General features: G+C 36.9%; 1 protein-coding gene across 4 annotated transcripts in view; it reads right to left on the minus strand.

Moving 5' to 3' along the window:
• IKZF3 (IKAROS family zinc finger 3) overlaps positions 1-21,464 on the minus strand; it is a 91,015-nt gene extending 69,551 nt beyond the window's left edge. Inside the window, exon 1 of one of the 4 annotated variants that reach the window (XM_070773398.1) lies at positions 20,218-21,464. In XM_070773398.1, the coding sequence (XP_070629499.1) occupies positions 20,218-20,224 (7 nt within the window). In that variant the 5' untranslated portion in view covers positions 20,225-21,464. Of the gene's footprint in view, positions 1-1,777; positions 15,709-20,217 lie in introns of those variants that run through there. The other 3 variants (XM_019982254.2, XM_070773400.1, XM_070773399.1) reach the window with 3 other exon arrangements.
• Positions 21,465-23,338: the final 1,874 nt, after the last annotated feature.

Here is a 23,338-nt window from a genome sequence, read left to right on the forward strand (position 1 = left end):
TCACCCAGATGCTAAAACTGGGACCTGCCTTTGAGCAAAACAGCCTTAAAAACAGGTTGGTTTTGGTTATTTTCCAATGCCTGCAGGTAAAAGATTTTTCATATTTTGTCCAGAATTATAATTATTATCTGCTGGAAGGTTGGTTCAATGGGACCAACCTCCTCTACTACTAGAAATTGAAACTCTCCATTTGTTCTTTATTTCAATGGTGATCATATACCCATAACTGCTCTAGATACCACTAATTTCAAATAATCTGTATTTCAGACATGTTTTAATTTTTGTTTTGAAAAATACAGTCACTGCATTTACATTCTATCCTAATATTAAAAGTTTAACACACCACCCATTAGATGTTAGCAACAAAGCTTAAGTGCAGGAAAAATACAAATATTTTTAAAATAAACAAGCATTAGTCAGTCAGTCAGTCATGGCCGACTCTTTACGACCCCATGGACTATAGCTCACTAGGCTCCTGTGTCTATGGGATTCTTCAAGCAAGAATACTGGACTGGGTTGCCATTTCCTACTCCAGGGGATCTTTCTAGCCAGGGATTGAACCCAGGTTTCTTGCACTGAAGACAGATTCTTTACCATCTGAGCCACCAGGGAAGCCTTTTGTAAAATAAGCAAAGGGGCAGCCTAATATGCAGTGTTAAAACCCAAGATGGGTGAAAGAAACGTCCATACAAGGAATAGGGACAGGCCAGGGTAGGCTGTTGGAGACCAACCAATATGAAAAGTGTGCCTGTGTGGGATGCACATTTAGCATGAGATGAGGAGGGATTCTACATGAAGGGCAGACAGATTGGCAAGTCAGAGCCTAAGCAGGATGAGAAGGGCAGGAGAATCACCTGGGCTGGAGTGATGAAGAACGTATCCAAGTAAGAGATGGCCTAGCATGAGGAGTCAGAGCCTGAGCATAGAGAAGAGGCCATTTATGCCTGGGGGTGCTCTCATTTCAGGGAGTAGACAGGGTTAGCAAGGCACCCACATAGGGACAGTGGGGGCACCAAAGAGCCCAAATGGAGTGAGGAGAGTTTCTATGTTTGGGAGTATCCAAGGCAAAGTGTCAGAACTTGATTGGGTTGAAGAGGGCATCCACATATTAAGGGCAGCTTTGCACTGGGATCTGTGCTGTGCTTAGTTGCTCAATTGACTCTTTGCAACCCCATGGACTGTAGCCCACCAGGCTCTTCTGTCCATGGGGATTCTCCAGGCAAGAATACTGGAGTGGATTGCCATGCCCTCCTCTAGTGGATCTTTCCAACCCAGGTCTCCTGCATTGTAGGTGGATTCTTTACCGTCTGAGCCACCAGAGAAGCCCAAGAATACTGGAACAGTTAGCCTATCCCTTCGTCAGGGGATCTTCCCGACCCAGGATTTGAACCAGGTTTCCTGCATTGCAGGTAGATATTTTTACCAGTTGAGCTATCTGGGAAGCCCATCAGACCCCAATAGAAAAGGGTATCCACATAGGTGAGTGCCTGCAGTACAGGATGTCAGAAACCAAATGAGGCAAGGTAAGAATCTTCACTGAAGAGGAAATGGCAGTGGCAGTGGATGACTGTTTATACAAAGGAGGATTGATTAAGTAAGAAAAACATAAGGATAATGAGACCCAGGTTTTTCTCTGTCAGAGAAGGGAGTTATAAATATGGAAACCTGTGGTCCTATATTGGAAATGGAAGTACTGGCAGGAACACATGGCTTTGACTATACATAAACTGATACAAAATATAGATGGAAATGTGTGTATATGTATGGTATAACACACCTGGTCTCTAGCTCTGTCCACTGAGAGCCCCTGGGAGCAGTGACATCACAACAGCTTTCAGGATACGGATATTAACTTCTAAGTATCATTCTCAACTTATAGAAACCATATTCCTTGGAGAAATGGCTGACTCCAGCACTGGGGGAGGGAAAGTACAGATGAGTCTGGAACATTTTGTTGTGCCAGAAAGCAAGGAAGTGCTCACAGAAACAAGAGCATATATTAAAAGGATATGGAAATTATTTTGAAGGGGTTCCCACTGGCCAAATCTGAGACAAGGGAGCATAAAAGTTATAATGATAGTATTGGATTACAACCTATTAAAAAGCATAAATTCATGAGTCCATATTGACATTAATAAGTAGTTGATAAATGTAAAGTCCAGTAACAAATGGAAAATTTACATAGTTGCAAAATGCTTCTTCTCAAAATATTATTACAAAGATAAAAAGAGAAACTACATAGTGAAGAACCTTGTAGACACCACTGTACTGAGTAAAGTGATCATTATCAGTAATGGGACAAATGAAAATTATGTGTCCACTGATAATGAAAAGAACACAGCTTCACTTCTGTAATATACCTGCCAGACATGCACAATCTAAATCTAACCATGAGAAAACTAACTCTAATTGAGGGATAATTTACAAAATAACTGGCTTGTAATTCTCAAAAGTGTCACAGTCATGACCAACTGAAGAACTATTCCAGACTGAAGGACAGGGAAGAGACGTGACAACTAAATGCATACGTGATTCTGAGCTGAATTCTCCTGAGGTAAAGGGCATTAAAGAAGCTACTGGAGAAATCTGAGTGGGGTCTGAGGATTAAATTGTAGTAATGTCCCAGTGTTAATTTCCTGGTTTTGATAGTTGTTTCCTGGTTATGTAGGAGAAGGTAGAACACACACTAAAGTAGTCAAGGGTGGATAGGGCTTTATGTCAGCAACTTACTCTCAAAATTTCCGGAAAAAAAAAAGTTTTTTTGTACTGTATTGCAACTTTTCTGTAAGTTTGATAGTGGGAGTTTTTTAAAAGCTTTTTTTTTTTTTTTTCAGCTAACTGTGAAACTTTTAACTGCACACTAAAGGGATTCTGAACAAAAAACAAAAAGAAAAGTAGCTCAAAAGTTTCACACGAACAATCTTCATGTGAAAACACATTTTAGTTATTACAGAGCAAGATGGCTTTTGATTTGGTGACCTAAAGAAAAAAGGTCCTAGTCCCCTGAGCCTCTTAAACTCTCTGACAATGACATTTAAATAGCTCTCAATATTTTTTCAAGCAGCCTTTGTGCGGCGTATAACACCAGAAGGAACTGAGTATAGTTTCCAAGAAAAAAAGGAGATCTGACTATCCGAGTATTCAAAGTTTGAAGGAGACATTTAAACCATCTATGACTTCCCTGGAAGTCCAGTGGTTAAGACTCACGTTTCCACTGCAGGGGACACAGGTTCAATCCCTGGTCAGGGAACTAAGATCCCATCTGCTGTGGCACAGCCAAAAAGAAAAGAAAACCATCTATAATCAGGCTATATGGATGCTCTTCTTAGGTGCTAAAAAATACTTAAAATACAGGAACAAAGGAGACTGAAGTGTATTTTCCCCTCTTGAATGTAAACATCTTTATAAAAATGTGAAGTCTAGTAGTGAATAGATGATAAAGGAATTCCCACCTGAAGACCAGAAACCTATTAAATATTTATAAGTGCAGCAAAAGTTTTACAGTTTTTAATGGATAATTTTGTCATTCCTTCATACTTCAGTTCAAAAAAGACTCAAAAATTTCCATGGTGGGGTCCATTTGGGTATTTTTAATGTGTTGGCAGTCAACATAGTTTTAAACTATTTTCCAAAAAAAAAAAAAAAAAAGAAAGCTAAGAAGGAAAGGTCCCTATGCTTCTTTTGAGAAAAATATTAATTCCCTTTACTGATATTAATACATATGGTGCAAATGATGGAAAATTCCAAAGTGGATTAATTCTGTTGAGATAGCATTCCTGTCAGTTTTCTACCTCTCCTATTACTTGAACTGGGTAAACCATGTTCCTGCCTCAGGACTTTTGCTTTTACTCGTCCCTCTGACCAAAATGCTCTTCCTTCAGATAGCCACCTGCCCTACCTCCTTTCTTCATTCAGGTGTGTGCTCAAAAGTAACCTTATAAAACCAGCTTTACCTAACTACTCTATAATAAGATATCATCCTTCATTGTCACTTTTTTCTCTTACTTTATAAAATTTTCTTCATACAATTTCTTCATTTTCACCACCTGACGTATATTTATTCATTTTTTAAAAAGTATTTATTGATTTGGCTGCGCCAGCTCTTAGCTGTGACATGCAGAACCTTTGATCTTCATTGCAGCATGCAGGCTCTTTAGTTATGACATGTGAACTCACAGTTGTGGCAGGTGGGATCTCGTTCCCTGACCAGGGATGGAACCCAGGCCCCTTGCATTGGGAGCACAGAGTCTTAGCCACTGGACCACCAGGGAAGTCCCTATTTGTTCACTTTTAAAATGTCTCCTCCCCACCCCACCAGAATGTAAACTTAATGAAAACATGGATGTTGGCTGTAATTTTTATTGCTTTTTGCTATATTTTCAGCTCTCAAAATAGTACCCATTGTGACAGCCACTCAATAAGTATTTGTTGAATTAATACATGAACTTTTACATCTCTATCTTTGCTACTTATAAATACTCTAAGTCAAGGTTCTACAAACTACAGCTTTCACCTGTTCTTGTATGACTTGTGAACTAAGAATGAGTTTACATTTTTTAATGGTTGAAAAAAATCAGAAAGATTCATTTCATGCAACTTGAAAATTGTGTGGAATTCTAACATCAGTGTTCATAAATAAAGTTTTAATGGAGCACAGCTAAATCCATGTTGTCTACAGCTGCTTCTGTATTCCAAGAGCAGAGTTGAGTACTTGCAAGAGACTATGACTTGCAAAGCCAAAAAACATTCACTATCTGGTGACCTTTTAGAAAAAGTTTGTCAAGACCTGGTCAAATCTATTATTAATACTAACACTAATACTGCACTGTCCAATACAATAGCCACTAGCCACATGTGCCAATTTGAGTTTAAATTTAATTAAAGTTAAACATTTAGTTTCTCAGTTACCCAACCACATTTCCAGTATTCAACAGAACATGTAGCTAAGGGTCTTTCATATTGGAGAACATAGATAAAGAATATTTCCATTCCCATAGAAAGTTCTACTGAAGAGCACAGCTCTAGATTTTAGAATGTCTTGTTGCCGCTTGGGATACTGCTAACTGCAAAGTTATTTAAAGCAAACATTAAAACTTTGGGTCAGGAAAGAAACCACGTATAAAAGTTAAATCAATGAAAATTCTAAGGAAATTATACTAGGAAACAGCTTAACAATGATCATCTTCTATCAGTGTTTTCTAAACTCCTGCAACTGGAATTTCAGGGGAAAGCACTTTCTATTAATGCAGTCATCAAAAAGGTAAAGGATATAGACAGCATCTTCATATAAAGAACTTTATAAATTTCACTGATTAAAAAATAAACGTGACTCTTTGAAGGGTTAAAAAAGAAAACCCACATGATGCCAAACATCCAGATAAAATATTTCTAAATGTACCTATATGGGGCTTCCCGGGTGGCACACTGGAAAAACAATCTGCCTGTCAATTCAGAGGACATGGGTTAAATCCCTGGTCTGGGAAGATTCCACGTCGTGTGGAGCAACTAAGTCCATGTGGCACAACTACTGAACCCACACTCTAGGGCCCATGAGCCACAACTACTGAGCTTGTGCTCCGCAACAAGAGAAGCCACCACAATGAGAAGCCCACGCACCACAACCAAGAGTAGTCCCCCACTCACCATAGCAGAGATAGCTGAGCAAAAGCAATGGAGACCCAGTGCAACCAAAATTAAAATACTTATATATGTGTATACAAAATAAACTCAGCATGTACATTAGAATTTTTGTATCATTAGATAAAATCATTTTTCTTACCTCGTTTAAAAGCCAAAATTACAATCCTTACTTAACACTCTTATGTATATCAATTTCCCTCCTGCTCTTGCCATAACTAAATAATCTCCTGATATATTTTTAAATTAAATAATTACTGTTTTCCATTGACACTGGTGTTGTACTATGTTTTCCAATGACATTTTACCTCTTAAACAATAAATCTTATGGACAGAGTCTTAGAAAAGTTCAATCTTCCAAGACTGGGTGAAGAATAAATAGAAATTATGAACAACCCAATTGCAAGCACTGAAATTGAAGCTGTGATAAAAAATCTCCCCAAAAGCAAAAGCCCAGGACCAGATGGCTTCATAGCAGAATTCTATCAAACATTTAGAGAAGAGCTAATGCCTATCCTTCTAAAACTCTTTTAAAAAATTGCAGAGAAAGGAACACTTCCAAACTCATTGTACAAGGCCACCATCACCCTGATACCAAAACCAGACAAAGACAACATAAACAATAAATCTTATAAAAAATACATAGCTTCTGTAACTGATACAGTTCACAAATATATTGGACTGTTAAAGTTAAAGGTTATTTCTTTTGTAGTTTTCCAAGCACTCTACATATTCAAAGCTTTATTAGCAATCTCAAATTGTTTTCTGCTGCTGCTAAGTCGCTTCAGTCGTGTCCGACTCTGTGTGACCCCATAGATAGCAGCCCACCAGGCTCCGCCATCCCTGGGATCCTCCAGGCAAGAACACTGGCGTGGGTTGCTACCAGAAGTGAAAACAAGTCTCATCATATGCTTGCTGAGAGATGACAATTTCAAATTTGTTTTTACTCCTTCAGATTCTCTCTTTGACAAAGATGCTGTTTAAAAAATTTCATGAGTTAGAATTTTTGTTAAATATACCAAGATTTTTCTCTGAGATTCTAGCATTTTATGTGCTACAAAATGAAAAGGGGTAGATTACAAATAAAATTTAAAGCTGAAAATGTTAAGGATCTGGTTAATTGAGATTTCATAAAAAATCACACGTGAATAATATACTATCTATGAACAAAATCAAATATTTACATTAGCAACAAAACATGCAACCATATTTTTAATTCGAATGATTACAAACTCGTTTTCATTTTGTTACTTTAAGTAATTATCATTCAGTAAAGGATATCCGCTAATAAACATGGAACTCTGCTCAATGTTACATGGCAACCTGGTGGGGTGGGACTTTGCGGGAGAATGGATACAAGTGTATGCACGGCTGAGTCCCTCCAATGTTCACTTGAAACTATCACAACACTGTTAATTGGCTATGCTCCAATACAAAACAGAAGTTAAAAAAAGAATACCAGCTAATATAATTCTGTTCTTCATTTCAGAGATGAGATTTCCACTTGCTGGTCTGTCTTTCCAGCATAGCGTAGAAGCTAAAGGAGAGCAAAATGTCAATCTCAGAAGAGCCCTGCACTGACTTTGCAGCTGTCCTCAGCACTGGTGCCTGACAGCAGCCAGAAAGTTGTCTTTGAACGTCAGCATTTCCCTTTACCTTCATAACAATAAACTGATTTCTCTATCCCCATACCTCTTTCTTAAATTTAAAATGTCCATTTTTACTTTTTAACAAAAAGCTTTGGAAACTGAGTCACTGACTACAAAACGATCCTTATAATCAATGAAATTAGAAACGTTGGAATTGAAGTAGATATCTTACCTACCTTATCTCTTCTTTCCCTGCCACTTGATATTTGACTTTTCTCCAATATCCAACTATTTGGATTATGAAGTCTCTGCTTAGACACTTCCAAGAATACAGAAGTTATACTTTTCCTTTTCAGAAAAATTCTAATGGTTTAAAAAGTTCCTCCTTAAATACAGTGGAACTCAAAATTTCCTGAACTGTCCATTTCAGGTCCTAGTTCAGCCTTCTGGGAACATCCAGAATAAATTATTACACAAATGCTACCACTCAGTTCCCTAACCATGGTGAGAGCTTTCTTCTGAACCTGGTTTTGTTTGCCTATGGTCCTCCAAAAATGTGGCATCAAGCACTTAGCCCATGAGTGCAAATGAGACTTCATATTATCTCATAGCATCTCTGGAAAATAAACAGGTACAATGGCATTTATTATTCTTCTCATTTTACAAAAAAATTTAAGACAAAAGAATGACAAAAAATATAAAGTCATGTAATTGTTCAAAGGTACAATGTCAGTGGCACATTATGAAGAGAAGCAGGATTCCTCTCTTGAGTTTCAACCTTTGTCTCAAAGAATTTAAATAATGTTTTAAGGTGTTTTCCTACATAGATTATAAATCTTGGAAGAAGGTCAGAACTAGAAGACATTTTAGACCCAATTAATTTCAAATACCTCAAGTGAGAGGAAAGGAAGATATTAAAAAGGAGGGGGCATGCCTTAAAATGAGAATAGTCTCTCCAACCATGAAATCCTTCCTTTCCTTCCTCTTTGGACCAAAGTAAAGGTTAAGAGACATCAAGAATACTTCTCTAAGAACATCAGATCAATACAGCCCACGTTACCCTCTTTTTTTTTAAACAAAATATTCCATTTTCCCTGGATTAAATGTGAAGAAATTATAGACTGCAGGGCACAGATCTTAAACAGCAAATTCAATATCTAGTGTTTTTTTCCCTGAAAGGTCAGTTACTATAAAGTTGTAGAAAAATATACTTATATTTTACCATGGGTATCACGTGCCAACAAACATGCAGAGAGAAAAGGAAGAATGAGCATTTCATGCCACTGATACTTTTAAAAATTGTCTGTGCTAAAATGACTGAATCCAACATATTACAAGTAAGATTTTCATTTTGTACCTGTAAAATGCCTAGTTGGTTATAAAATAACTGAAGTTAAACACAAAATATCAATTGAAGATGGGTGACAGACTTAAATGTGAAGCTAAAACAACCAAATTTCTAGAAGAAATTATAGGAGAGTATTTTCATGGCCTTGGATAGGCAAAGACTTAATCCCAAAAGGAAAAAAAAAAAAGATAACTTTGTCTTCATTAAAATTAAGAATTCTGTTTATCAAATAGATTAAGAAAATAAATAAGCAAGTTACAGATCCAGAGAAAATATTTGCAATACACATCTGATGAAGTTCATGCTTCTAAATTTTAAATGCCTATAAAATCAATAAGAAACATATAAACAATCCAATTTTTTAAAAATGTACAGAAGACTTATGGCACTTCAAGAAGAAGAATATGTAAATAGCCAATAAACATACAAAAAGGTACTCAACATCATTATTCATCAGGAAAATACAAATTAAAACCACAATGAAATACCACTACACACCCACCAGAATAGCTAAAATTTAAAAGACTGACAACAGTAAGTGTTGACAAGATGTGGAACAACTGGGGATCACCAGTGAGAGGGTGAAAGTCCAACCACTTCAGAAACTGTTTGGCAGTATGCATCAGACCTAAGAACACACCCACACTATGACCTAGAGACACTAGTCCTGGATATATATCCAAGAGAAATTAATGTATATGTCCATCAAAAGACATGTACAAGAATATTCATCATATAGATAAACAATGGAAACAAATCAAATGTCCATCAACAGTACAATGAATAAACAAGTTGTATATTCATACTACTCAGTAATAAAAAAGAATGAACTATTAATAAATATAACAATGTGGATGAATCTCAAAGGTATGTTGAGTAAAAGAAACCAGATGCCTAAAAAGTACCTACTGTATGATTTATGCAGAATTCAAGAACAAGAAAACTGACCTATGGTTACAGAAGTCTGAATAGTGCTTTACTTGGTGTGCATGCTCCATCACTTCAGTCATGTCTGATTTTTTGCAATCCTACGGACTGTAGCCCATGAGGCTCCTCTATCCATGGGGATTCTCCAGGCAAGAATACTGAACTGGGTTGCCATGCCCTCCTTCCGGGGATCTTTCTGACCCAGAGATTAAACCCATCTCACTTATGTCTCCTGCATTGGCAGGAGGGTTCTTTACCACTAGTGCCACCTTTTTACCTGGTGTAAAGGGAGGTTTTGTAAATGGGCACAAAGGGAATCTTCTGGAGTGATGCAAATGTCCTGTATCTTTTTCTAAATTTTATTTTACTGAAGTATAATTGATTTAAATGCTACGTTTCTGGTATAAAATGTTTCCTATCTTGACTCTGAAGGAATGCATATAGATAAAAATTAATCAACCTGTATATGTAAGAAACATATACCTCATTGTATAAACTATTCCTTAATTAAAAATAAATCTATTGAACACTGCTGCTGCTGCTGCTGCTAAGTCGCTTCAGTCGTGTCTGACTCTGCGCGACCCCATAGATGGCAGCCCACCAGGCGCCTCCGTCCAAGGGATTTTCCAGGCAAGAATACTGGAGTGGGTTGCCATTTCCTTCTCCAATGCATGAAAGTGAAAAGTGAAAGTGAAGTCGCTCAGTCGTGCCCGATTCTTAGCGGCCCCATGGACTGCAGCCTACCAGGCTCCTTCGTCCATGGGATTTTCCAGGCAAGAATACTGGAGTGGGGTGCCATTAATATCTAAAACACCAAAGGAGTTCCTGGAGGTCCAGTGGTTAGGGCTTGGCACTGTCACTGTTGAGGTTCTGGGTTCAATCCCTGGTCAGAGAACTAAGATCTTGCAAGCCACACAGTTCAGCCAAAAAAATAAAAGCCCAAACCTTAAAAACGCAATTATAGCAGTATCTTCTCTCTTTTAAAAAAAATTTGAATTTTGGGGGATTTTCATAAGTTTTCTATAGTCTTTATGGACTATATCCATGCCAAGCATCCTGTGAATGGGCACCATGTAAAAATTCTTATGGTGAGGAAATTTATTTACATGTTATGTACCACCTAAATATGGAGATATTTTCAGTGATAGCTAATTCTCCAATCAAATTTTCCTGAGGATTGAGATTTCAAGATTTGTTTCAATTTTGATCTTTGATTTTTTTTCTTTTTTCACTAAGCTTAGGCTACAGATAATTTGTGTCATTCATCTTTGGAAAACAAAAACAAACAAACAAAATCTCTTGATCCACATCTATGCTTCTCTCCAGCAATAGCTCTACTTATTTCTCTGCTAGCTAAACTTCTGGAGAATATGACCTGTACCCAGTGATTCTACTTCTATTCCCGTTCCTGCTTTAATCATTTCGGTCTGGTTTCCATCCCCACTCTACAAAAACCACTTTTGTTAAGGTCACTAGCAAGTTTTACGTTGCCCAAAACCAGCCCACACTATTTGTCCTCACTTTACTTGACTTTCCAGCAACAGTGAACATAGCTGTTCACTCTCTCCCCTGAATTCCGTTACACCACACTCTGTTGGTTTTTTTACTTGTCTCGCCATGCTGTTTCTCTTATGTGAGCCCCTCCCCCTCTACATGACCACCTAAGTAGGATGCTTCTCAGGGCTTGATCCCGAGCCCTCTTCTCACAATAGGTGGCCCCAATCATTCTCATGGCGCTAAAGATCATCTATGTGCTGAGGATGACCAAATTTCTATCTCTAGCCAGACTTTTTATTCAGAGGAGAGGTGCACCAACCCTGCCCTGACCATTATTCTTCCTTTTAGCACTGTTCTTTTATAACCCTTCAAATAACTCAAATCTTTTCAATGGGGATTTATTGTTTGGGAGCCTACCTTCCTCAGATCAGTTCAGTCGCTCAGTCGTGTCTGACTCTTTGCGGCCCCATAAATCGCAGCACGCCAGGCCTCCCTGTCCATCACCAACTCCCGGAGTTCACTCAAACTCACGTCCATCGAGTCGGTGATGCCATCCAGCCATCTCATCCTCTGTCGTCCCTTTCTCCTCCTGCCCCCAATCCCTCCCAGCATCAGAGTCTTTTCCAATGAGTCAACGCGTGAGGTGGCCAAAGTATTCGCGTTTCAGCTTTAGCATCAGTCCTTCCAAAGAACACCCAGGACTGTAAATTCCAAGCGGGCAAAAGCACTGTTGTCTTCTTCACCATTGTATTGCCAATATTTTGCATACAAGACACATAACAGTCAGTGAACAGTTTTTGAATGAAGAATGAATGAATCAAGATTTCTGACTTTTGAATTACCTTGCTATTAATATAAATGTTATATTACAAGGTAAGTCAAAATCAAATGTTATAAAAACTTTCATTGCTCAGCTCTCTTTTAAAACCAGCATATAAACAATAAAAATATATTCTAAAACAATGGGAATACCAGACCACCTGACCTGCCTCTTGAGAAACCTATATGCAGGTCAGGAAGCAACAGTTAGAACTGGACATGGAACAACAGACTGGTTCCAAATAGGAAAAGGAGTACGTCAGGGCTATATATTGTTACCCTGCTTATTTAACTTATATGCAGAGTACATCATGAGAAACACTGGGCTGGAGGAAGCACAAGCTGGAATCAAGATTGCCAGGAGAAATATCAATGACCTCAGATACGCAGATGACACCACCCTTATGGCAGAAAGTGAAGAAAAACTAAAGAGTCTCTTGATGAAAGTGAAAGAGGAGAGTGAAAAAGTTGGCTTAAAGCTCAACATTCAGAAAACTAAGAACATGGCATCTGGTCCCATCACTTCATGGGAAATAGATGGGGAAATAGTGGCTGACTTTATTTAGGGGGGCTCCAAAGTCACTGAAGATGGTGTCTGCAGTCATGAAATTAAGACACTTACTCCTTGGAACAAAAATTATGACCAACCTAGACAGCATATTAAAAAGCAGAGACATTACTTTGTCAACAAAGGTCTGTCTAGTAAAGGCTATGGTTTTTCCAGTGGTCATATATGGATATGAGAGTTGGACTATAAAGAAAGCTGAAGGAATTGATGCTTTTGAACTGTGCTGTTGGAGAAGATTCCTGAGAGTCCCTTGGACTGCAAGGAGATCCAACCAGTCCATCCTAAAGCAGATCAGTCCTGGGTATTCATTCGAAGGACTGATGTTGAAGCTGAAACTCCAATACTTTGGCCACCTGATATGAAGAGCTGACTCATTTGAAAAGGCCCTGATGTTGGGAAAGATTGAGGGCAGGAGGAAAAGTGGATGACAGAGGATGAGATGGTTCAGTCGCTCAGGATGAGATGGTATCACCGACTCAATGGACATGAGTTCGGGTAAACTCCGGGAGTTGGCGATGGACAGGGAGGCCTGGGGTGCTGCGGTTCATGGGGTTGCAGAGTCCGACACGACTGAGCGACTGAACTGAACTGAACTGAAAGATATAAAGATGATCTACCACTAACCCAGTATATGCTATGAAAGTGATGTTTCACTAATACTTTTCAAACTGTGGGCCATGTTTATCACATTTTAGTGTGCACAAGAATGCCCTAGAAATCTCATTAAAATGCAGATTTTGATTCAGCATGTCTGGCCTGAGATTCTGCATCTGTAACATGTCCCAGATGTTGCTAGTGGTACTGGTCCACACACCATACTTAGATTAACAGGTGTCTAAAGGATCTTTGTAAATGAATTATGAATTAAACTGAACATGTGCTGGATCCTAACTTTACTTCTAGCAGAATGCAAGGTGATTTTTGTACACACCATCTTATTCAGATTTGCTGGTCTCTTGCAGTATTATAAACTTAGAGGAGTTCTCAACCTTATCAAGACTAAGTGCCCCCCTCTTTTAGAAAAAGTATTTTATAATACCTCTTTACCCCAGGTTGACCCCTGGGTTGAGAAGATCCCCTGGAGAAGGGAACGACAACCCACTCCAGTATTCTTGCCTAGAGAATTCCATGGACACAGCAGCCTGGCAGGCTACAGTCCATGGGGTAACAAAGAGTCGGACGCAACTGAATGACTAACATACACACACACCATCATAAATTAAATATAACCTATCCACACATTGAAGTTTTCTAAAAATAAAAACCTAACTGTAACATAAATGTGAAATAAATTTAAAAAATGTTTTAATATGTAAATATACTAGTAAATTATAGTAAGAAGGTAGTCAGATGTGTTTATAGAATCATCATGAATGCAAGAGACAAAATACGCAAGATATAACTTGCATCAATAATGGCAAAAGTCTTGGCTCCAAACTAAAGAAAAAATCATCTTCCTTTGATTTATTGGGTTGGTCAAAAGGAACCCAGACAAACTTTTTGGCCAATCCAGTAGACAGCAGTTTTATTCTTAAACAATTTAGATTGCATTAAAACCATGCAAGAATACTTTATGCATAAAATACAGTTAGGTTCTAGCAGTCATTAGAGGACATAAAATATTACTAAGTTTCAGAAAAGCAAGAGATTCCAACCTAGAATAGGAAACAGCTTCCTAAAAGACTGCCAGTTGCTGATCTGTGGTAGAGGCAAAGGGTCAATAGCTAAGTAGATCCAGCAGTGGTCCCTATAGTGATATCCTTACCTAAATAACTTTACATGAGCACATATGCATAGGAAAAAATATTCTGTGGATAAAAAATGAGCATGCTCAATAATCAACTTTTTATGAATGTGGAGTTATATCATAGCTGATGTAAAATATAATAGCTCCACTCTGAAAAAACGGTTTTTGTAATATTTAACAACTAATCATTTTTGCCATCATCTGCCTTTATCTCTGCAATTGAAGATCATGTTATACACTTGTGCATAGTGTAGACAGTAGCACAAATGTATATCAGAGGCTCGATTTGACTTTCATGTGTATCATTTACCAAATATTAATGCATTGAAGATTATCCCTATAAAATTTATATTTGGACCTCAAAATAAAACTTTTTAACCAGCTCTTTGAAAATATTAAAAATTTATAAATGTGACATAAGATCGTGGTTGTACACTGGAATTTTTTTCCTGTGCATATTTGCTCATATAAAATTGCTCTGATGTTCTAAGTATTCTGCTATGTTAACAGTCTCTAAAACAGATAATACTTTGCAAAAAATTGATTGTGGTGTGATAGAGAAATCAAATGAAGTAAAATATGGTATTCTCAACTTTAAAAAGCAAAACATTTGTTGTGAAGAAATAGTTTATTGTGGCTTTCTGAAACAGTGCAAAAAAATGTAGCAAAGCCAAGGATTAGATTTCCCTATGTTATTTTGCCCAAAGTTAAGCCAGTATTGGATCAGAAAAAAATAACAGTATTCATCCTGTTGAATTCAGCCAACATTCAAAGCTCTTCTATCAAACTTTTAATAGCACCTCTGACAAATTAACCAGCAAAATTAACTAGCTTTCATGTCACTATTTTCTTTACTATCTTTACCATAAAAGTTGAACAAATAGTCAAATGACCAAACACAGGCAATTTATTAGTTGATTTATTCAATAAATGACTGCAGTCCTACTATGTGCTAGGGACTAGGCTGGGTACTCGTTATCACTGGTGATAAAAAGATCCCTACACTTTGGAATCTGACAGTTTAGACGGGGCAACAGGTGTACTAGTGACCAAAATATGCAAGAAATCTAGTTAAATAATCTTTAAATAATTAAGAGTTAAGAGTAAAAAATACAGTTTTGCACTGCTTAATCAGTGATGCTATTGAAATGTTTTCCATTTCTCTTATTTTAAAAAGTTTTCTTTATAAACCCACAAATAACCTGATGTGCCAAAAATGTTATCTCTAAGAACAGTTGCTAATAAATACAATTTGTGATATGTTGCCAATTCCATTGATATAATAAGTCAGGAGGTAAGCCGCTTTTGAATTTTTGATGCATAAAAAGCACTGCTTAATAAATGCTTTTATTCTGTTTCATATCTATTATTAAACATTTAGTTTTTTCTGTCTTCTAGATGGGCTACATGTCCAATATAATATGGTATTGACTCCAAATTATATTGATTTACTCTACATCACTTTGTACTCTAAGAACTTTAATTCTGGATGCAAAAGTAGATTTCAATTAAGGCTGAAAAAATTACCTCATTCAGGATCATTAGGGATTATTTTGACAGATTTTACAGCAATAATAATTAATAGTTTTATATATATATATATATATGTATATACCACTTTTCAAATAATACCCCTATAATAGAAATATAATCATTGTTTCATTTCGTCTTTTTTAAAAAAGTAATTCAAAGGCCTTAGAGTCATCCTTATGATTTCTAATTATTATGAATGTGCCAGTTAATGGGAGAGTTGTACTTTCAAAAGGCTTAATAGCAGCCTACTCCATGTTCTTGTGATGTTTAGAATCTTTTTCTGCAATAACTAATGTATGTTTAACACATTCAAAAAGCATTTATTGGGTATTTACTACAGGCAGCTTCTGTGTTAATCACTCCTTTTTCACACATGGTCTAGAACCACAGCTTGAGTTAGGAGCCAATTCATACTGGTTATCTGATAAAAGACCTACCGATAATCTTTTAGTCATAAGTGTAAATACATACACTGATGACAAACTTTTAACAACGTATTAAAAAGGTATCACCAGGAAAATGTATGATAATTTTATGATACCATTCATGCATCTTACTGACTGAGAAAGTAAATTTCCCCTCATATTTGATCCATGTTTTAATGGACTAATATGTCATCCTGAAATCTGCTCATGTAAAGTTAAAAAGGTAAGGTTTAGCATTAAGTAATATGCTAGTCAAAAAATCAATAACATTTTTGTTTTCTAAGTTTTCCTTTCTGTTATACCATTTTAAATATTTAAAAATTTTTCTGAGTTCTAACAAGGAATTGCTAGCACCAATCCCTTATTCACAAAGAATAATAAAAGGCATCATAATAAAGATATTGAAAATGACTTTTAGCACCATTTTTTCAAAGTTTTTTTATGTGGACCATTTTCTTAAATTCTTTATTAGATTTGTTACAATAATGCTTCTGATTCATGTTTTGGTTTTTTGACTGTGAGGCATATGGGATGTTAGCTCCCTGACCAGGGATCGAACCTGCACCCCTGTACTGAAAGGCAAAGTCTTAACCACTGGACCATCACCAGGGAAGTCCTTTTTGGGCACCATTTTGAAACTTTAATGCAACAAACTCTGAGGATCTTTTATAAACCAGGAACTGCTCTTTGCACTGAGTATACAAAAATAAGACATAGTTTCTGCCTTCAGAAGCTTAAAGACCAGTGGGGGAATAAACACTTAAATCGGTAAATAATTTCAATGTAATTGGGAGAAGTATGCATAGTAAGGAAAGGCCCTTAGCCCAGGTGGATGGAGGTGAGGGACTGAATAGAATGACCACCAGAAAGCACCAGGAAAAGTCATGAGAAGGAGGTCCTTCATGGTGATAATGCATGAAAAGATGAGTAGGCATAACAAGGTAAAGAATGGGATGAAAATTTTAGCAAAGACATGGAAGTATGAAACAGCATATTAGATTGCAGGAAACACAACCAGAAATTTTCTAAAATTATGTTCTACCAGGACCCCGTGACCTTTCTGTGGCTTTTGTTCCTTTGAATTTTATCAGTTCAACCTTCACATGTTCATAACGGAGGGCTAGTAAACCACCATCTGGAGGCTGTATCTATGTAAATACCATCCATCCAGAACAGAGAAAGGAAGCTAGAAATGAAAAAAAATGGCTACCACAAAAGCCATGTGGTGGAAAGCTGACATCAAGAAGGAGACAAAAACTACACAATAACCTAGGAATATTTAGCGTAGGGGCATTCAGCTTTGCACAGTTCAAAAACCCCATGAGAATATACTACAGAACAATATATTACCTGATAGTCTGAATACTGAATCTGGGTCCCTAAGATAAAGTTTTCTCTTGTGGACCTCACTTATAAGGGGTCTGTGTAACAAATACTCTTAGAAAGATTTCTTCCCAATAATGTTGAAATAAAAAAGGTTTTTAAAAATATTTATTTATTTAGCTGTACTGGGTCTCAGTTGTGGCACATGAGCTTTTCTCATGGCATGTGGGATCTTCATTCCCAGACCTGGGATCGAACCTGCATCACCTGCATTGGAAGTGGGATTCTTAACCATCAGACCACCAGGGAAATCCCAAAGGTTTTATATTAAATAAGAAATATGCCAATACCTGTAAAATTTGTGAACTACCCATTTCTCAACCATCAGACAGAAGGGATATTATTACAGCACAAATAACAAAATTCAGTAACATAAAGAATCTCTGTGTAGAAAATATTCAGGATCACAAATTGGGAGAAAAGAAAACAATTCTAGTTCTCAATTTATTACATGCATTAACTCTTCACCTTTATATGACAAACTTTCTATTTCAAAAGCTTATTTCATCTGACATCTTCACACACAGAAATTCTCAATAAATGTCTGGTGATGAATGAAAAATGAATAACTTTTTAAAAAGATTTTATATTTTGAAGAAATATCGACTATATAGTTTCACATTTCACAATAAACCATAGCATATTAATCTGGCCCCCAAATTAGGCAGAAAATAAAAGTACTTCATCAAGTATGCTTACAGTGCCAAGACATGACAGGTATACACTATAGGTCAAATTCTAAACTGGGACCAAAATATCAAAATAGTATAAAAGTACTTTATTTAAATATCAAACACATGGGCCAGATTAGCCAATCTTGAGTGGCTATAATAAACCAGATATTTTATTACACCAAATACTCTGATCCTCAAGGATGTGATGTTAGAATAGCCAAATTCACATCACTAACCTTTCTGTTAATCTTAGTTTTTTATTTAAGTGTGAAATATTTGCATCAAGCATACCATATAACATCCATCTCCACGGATTATGAATATAATCTACTCATCTAAACTCACCTAGTGATTCAATTCTGTATTCTCTTTCCATTTATAGCCTGTACATTCCAAATAAAATTCTACACAAGTTTTCATTCCCTTTTTATTCAGCTTATCAAAAAGTCACGGTTAGGGTTTTAATATCCTGAATTATGCTATTTAGTTAATAATTTCTTTATTTCACATTAAATAAATGAATTCAGGAGTATTAACATTTATAGAGAAACATCCCAGTTTCCACTGTCTTACACTCATTCATATGTTATTCTTGAGAATGAAATGATAATGATTAAGACTAGGAAAAAACAGTGTTGGAGTATTGATCTATCACTTCACAAAAATAAACTCAGGAATTCATATGAAATAATTAAAGCCTGAGTGTTTTTTAAATTATTTTTTCTAGTGTACAACAACCTAATTTTTTTCTGTTGTTGGCCAATGAAATCTTTACATGATAAAAATTACACATCATAAACCATTTTAAAAATATTCAAAGTGTAAATTTTTAGATTTACTTTTAAACCTTGATTTAAAGCAAAAAGTTTTTCATAAGAGAAAACCCTTAAAATATTTTTCAATAATGATCATTAAATTTTTTTTTTACAGAATACTAAATATGTACTGTGCATCATTTGGCGCTCTACTTAGAGGGAAAAAAACACGTATAAGTGCCAAGTCAGTTTAAAATTATAAACATACCCATGTGTAAATTAAAGATTTACAATCACAGTACTGTGCTCAATTATACATGAAACAAAATTTATTTTGTGTCCTGACATATTCAATCAAGTTTTAATAACTTCATAGACCCTAGACCTAAAGCGGCCAAAGATCAAGGTATACTGGTAATAAGAGAGCCTTCAATCATTATGAAGAAAATATCCAGGCTATTGATAATTATTTATCAAGTTAACATTTTAATTAGGTGTCAGTATCTCATTTACTAATAGAATGAATACATTTCTCACAAATTCTGATTTTCTATTTTCTGATTTTCTCCAACTTGAGATGCACCTGCCATTTTCAAGGTTTTAGAAACACTTGTTGAGAAGACTGTTGAAAAGTTTAAAATAATACTGTGAAACTTTAGTTATCCCAAGGAAGTATATATATCCCAATAATACTGAAAATTTGAGGGGAAGTGAGGATAGGTTAATGACTTTAAAAACTAATTCAAATGAAACTTTTCATGTGAGCTTGATTTTTTGCTTTGAGTAAATAAGTTATCATTAGAAGATTGAGTACCAAGGGAAGCACAAATGCCATTACTTAAAAATTTACCTTCCCATATGACAGCATTTACCCTTAGAGGGTAAAAAAAAGTCACTTTTCATCCCAAAGAAGTCACTCAGGTTAGCCCAATTCCAATGGACATTGAAGCCATGGACGAAAAAATCATGCAAAAGGATTAGTTATTCCACCTTAGGTTTGCTGCCATTTCAGGGACACCCCATAAGTACTCCTCCTCTGCAGAATCAGAGTTGACCCCTGACAAACCCTAAGAGGTAAAACTGCGGAGAAATTATCACTGTCCAAAGTTAGGTTGGGGGTGGGGGGGCAGGTAGCAAATGAGAGATGTATGAAAACCGACACGCTTTGCCCTCTGAAATTTACTTTTTTCAAATTTACTTTTGACAAAAGAAATAAATAGAAGCAAAACCGAGATTCAGAAGGAACTCTCTCTGCTGCGTGCACCGGTTGAGCATTTCAAAGACCCCTTAGAAAAGAAGCAGGCTGGAGGCTCACCTTCCATCTCGCCGCCGGGCTGGGCTGGAGCTGCCGCTCTGGCTACCCAGCCGCTCCACGTGCTCCTGCCGTCGCCGGGACTCAGCGCGCAGCTGGCGGGAGATTCCCAGCGCGGGGAGTCCCCGGGATCCGGCCGCTGAGTCGGCGCAGATTGAAAGGGGCAGGAGCCGGCGATCGGACTGTGCGCGGGGTTACAGCGGCGCTGGCTGGCGGCGGCTTTAAAGGACGTTCCCCGCCGAGGTATCTACCGCGCCTCCAGCCGCCTTTTGAATGTCAAAGCCGAGAACCCCAATAGGAAGGAAATGGCAAGGCAGTAAATTGTCTCCAAATGTCTATTTTAGAAGGATAATGGATAAGAGAGTAATATCACATGGAGGGAGGGAGGATCTGGATTGCTTTCTTGCAAATCTAAGTTCAAAGAGGTTTGTCTTGAGCAAAATCTGGAACTTTTGGTCTAGATTCAGGGATGATAGCCATGAATGCCATCAATGAGCACTCTATTAAATGTAATATGTTTTTCTTCCTCAACTTTTCATCTCACATAATAAAAGTTCTTGGTTCAAGTTTTCAGGAAGTGCTAAGACAGTTCCAAAGAGTGTTGGCACTTTCATCAACTCAACTTTTTCAATTTTGGAAGCAATATTCTCACTTTATTTTCCCTTTTGGAAACTGCTTGGTTTATTTCCCACCACTCACAAAACACTACACATTGTATTTATGTGTGTTTATTTTCTACTACCTTACCTTCTTCCAAATAGGATCTGAGACAGCTTACAAAAATACATATATAATGTATCAGTGCTAAGAGATTAGGGTGGTAAGGGGAAGATACACTAAAGACAGTAAAATTGACTCAAAGATGTTAGTTGTACACAGAGTGAACATCTTTTCCCAACATCCTTCCCACATTATAGAGATCAAGCACACATTTGACTATAGGGAGAGGGAAGGGGAGGTGAACACATAATTTTTAAAAAACAGAATTTTTCTTCACACTAAGGTTGAAGGGACATTGTTCAGGTGAGTCCTCTTAAAGTTACCCAGTATGTTAAACATGTAAATGATTCTCAAAAAGACCATTTTGCCTTTGTTAGAAACATATGTGGTTGGTATATACAAGTATATTTGAGACTTAAGGTTGGGCGTTCATGCATCAGAAGGCCATACCAGAGTAAACCCATTCTTATCCAGTTAAAGAATACATATTGTAATTTTATGAATTTTAGTTTATTTTAAATACGCCTTGGTATAGGAGACATATATATAGATATAGTATATAATTTTTAAATGAGTTAATAACTTGTAATGGCTTTGTTTTACGATTATGGCACCATGACAGCATCTCTATAACTTGTATGGGATGGAGTTCTACAGGATAATAACAATTTCAGAGAAATACTCTAAACACTAGGTCTAATTTTAGTATCGAAAGGGGAAATTTGTTGTTTGTTAGTTTCTAAAGGCAAAAATAGCACATCAAAAGTAGCAGAAGAGGAACTGTAAAATTTCACAGGGATGGTGTAAGGATGAATAGTTATTTGGTTATTAAAAGTTTTAGAAGGTGTTTAGCTTCCATTACAATGTTCTTTATACTTATCAATGGAATGTGTTACTACTCTGTGAATAATTAGCTCAGTATTGAGTATTTCGGACTCAAAAACGTGATACTTAAGGGGATAGATAAAAAGTAAGTGGGTAAAATAATTCATGCAGCTATTTCACCCTCAAGAAGGTAGAGCATAAATCCCCACTCCTTAAGTGTGCGATTCACTTATGGGTGTTTCTAGTGGCCTAGTGATTAGGATTCCAAGCTTTCACTGCCATGGCCTGGGTTCGATCCCTGGTCAGGGAACTGAGATCCCACAAGCCACACAAAGCACCCCACCCCCCAAAAAAGGTGTTTTTTTTTTTTAAAGAATGGTATTCACATAGTGACATCCTTCCAAAGATTACAGTATGAAAAGGTACAGGAAAGAGAGTAACTTTATATGACAGAAACCAGACAAACACTACCTCAGGCAGGTGATCAAGTTAACAACAACAGTGATATAAGGCATGTGACAGTATGTGCCCTCGATACATATTTGAATATGGTACTTCACCTCCATAGCCTTCCATCCATTAACCCTAACCTAGAGGGTTAACCTAGACTGGTTAAGCTCCAGTCTAACCTAGAAGCATTCTGCAAAGAGCCTGACCAGTTCAGATCAAGTCAATGTCATCTCAAAACCCATTAACTGTCAAGGTCATCAAAACCAAGAAATGTCTGAGAAACTGTCACCGCTAAGGAGACTTGATGACTAAATGTAACAAGGGATCCTGACTGGGATCCTGGAGCAGAAAAAGGCCATTAGGTAAAAACCAAGGAAATCTGAATCAAGTATGGACTCTATTTAATAAGGTATCAATATTGGTCATTACTTGTGAGAAAAGTATCATAACAAATGTAAGATGTTAATTATAAGGAAATAGGTGGGCATACATGAGAACTCGGTACTATCTTCGCGATTTTTCTGTAAACGTAAAACTATTCTAAAATTAAAAGTTTGTTTTAAAACAGTAGACGGATTCTTTGAACAAATCACTACTCATTTGGTTAAGTCTCTTCTTACAGTATTCAAAGTTGATCACCCAAGGGTTTACAAGGATCAATTACTTATAATTGGGAAGCTAATAAAATGCTGTGGGTTTAATGATAAACTTCCAGGGAATCAGAGATAATGCCTAAATTTGTCTTCATTATCATTACTTTAATAAGGGAACAGTTGAAACTAAACCATGAATCTAGACACGGTAACTGACAAGGGTGGATCTGACTCACCGAATCACATTTCATGGCTTATGCTATGTAGTAAAATTAACAGTGACTAAAACTGAAATCACTGACAAAGGCTGCTCCTGGACCATCTGAGATAGTCCAAGTACTGACTCGGCTCAAAGGAAATAAAACTGAAAACTCTTGATCTCACCCCAAATAATCATTCTGCACCCTGTCTGAACCTTGGGCTCTCTACCCACCAGCCTACTCAAAACCACGACTGAGGGTGTCCCGCTGCTAAGAAACAGACAATACACAGGGCTTTCCAGGCCACTAAATGAGTAGCCAAGAAGGAACCATGAA

The sequence above is a fragment of the Bos indicus genome, chromosome 19, assembly GCF_029378745.1.
Source record: "Bos indicus isolate NIAB-ARS_2022 breed Sahiwal x Tharparkar chromosome 19, NIAB-ARS_B.indTharparkar_mat_pri_1.0, whole genome shotgun sequence".
NCBI classification, from domain to species: Eukaryota; Metazoa; Chordata; class Mammalia; order Artiodactyla; family Bovidae; genus Bos; species Bos indicus.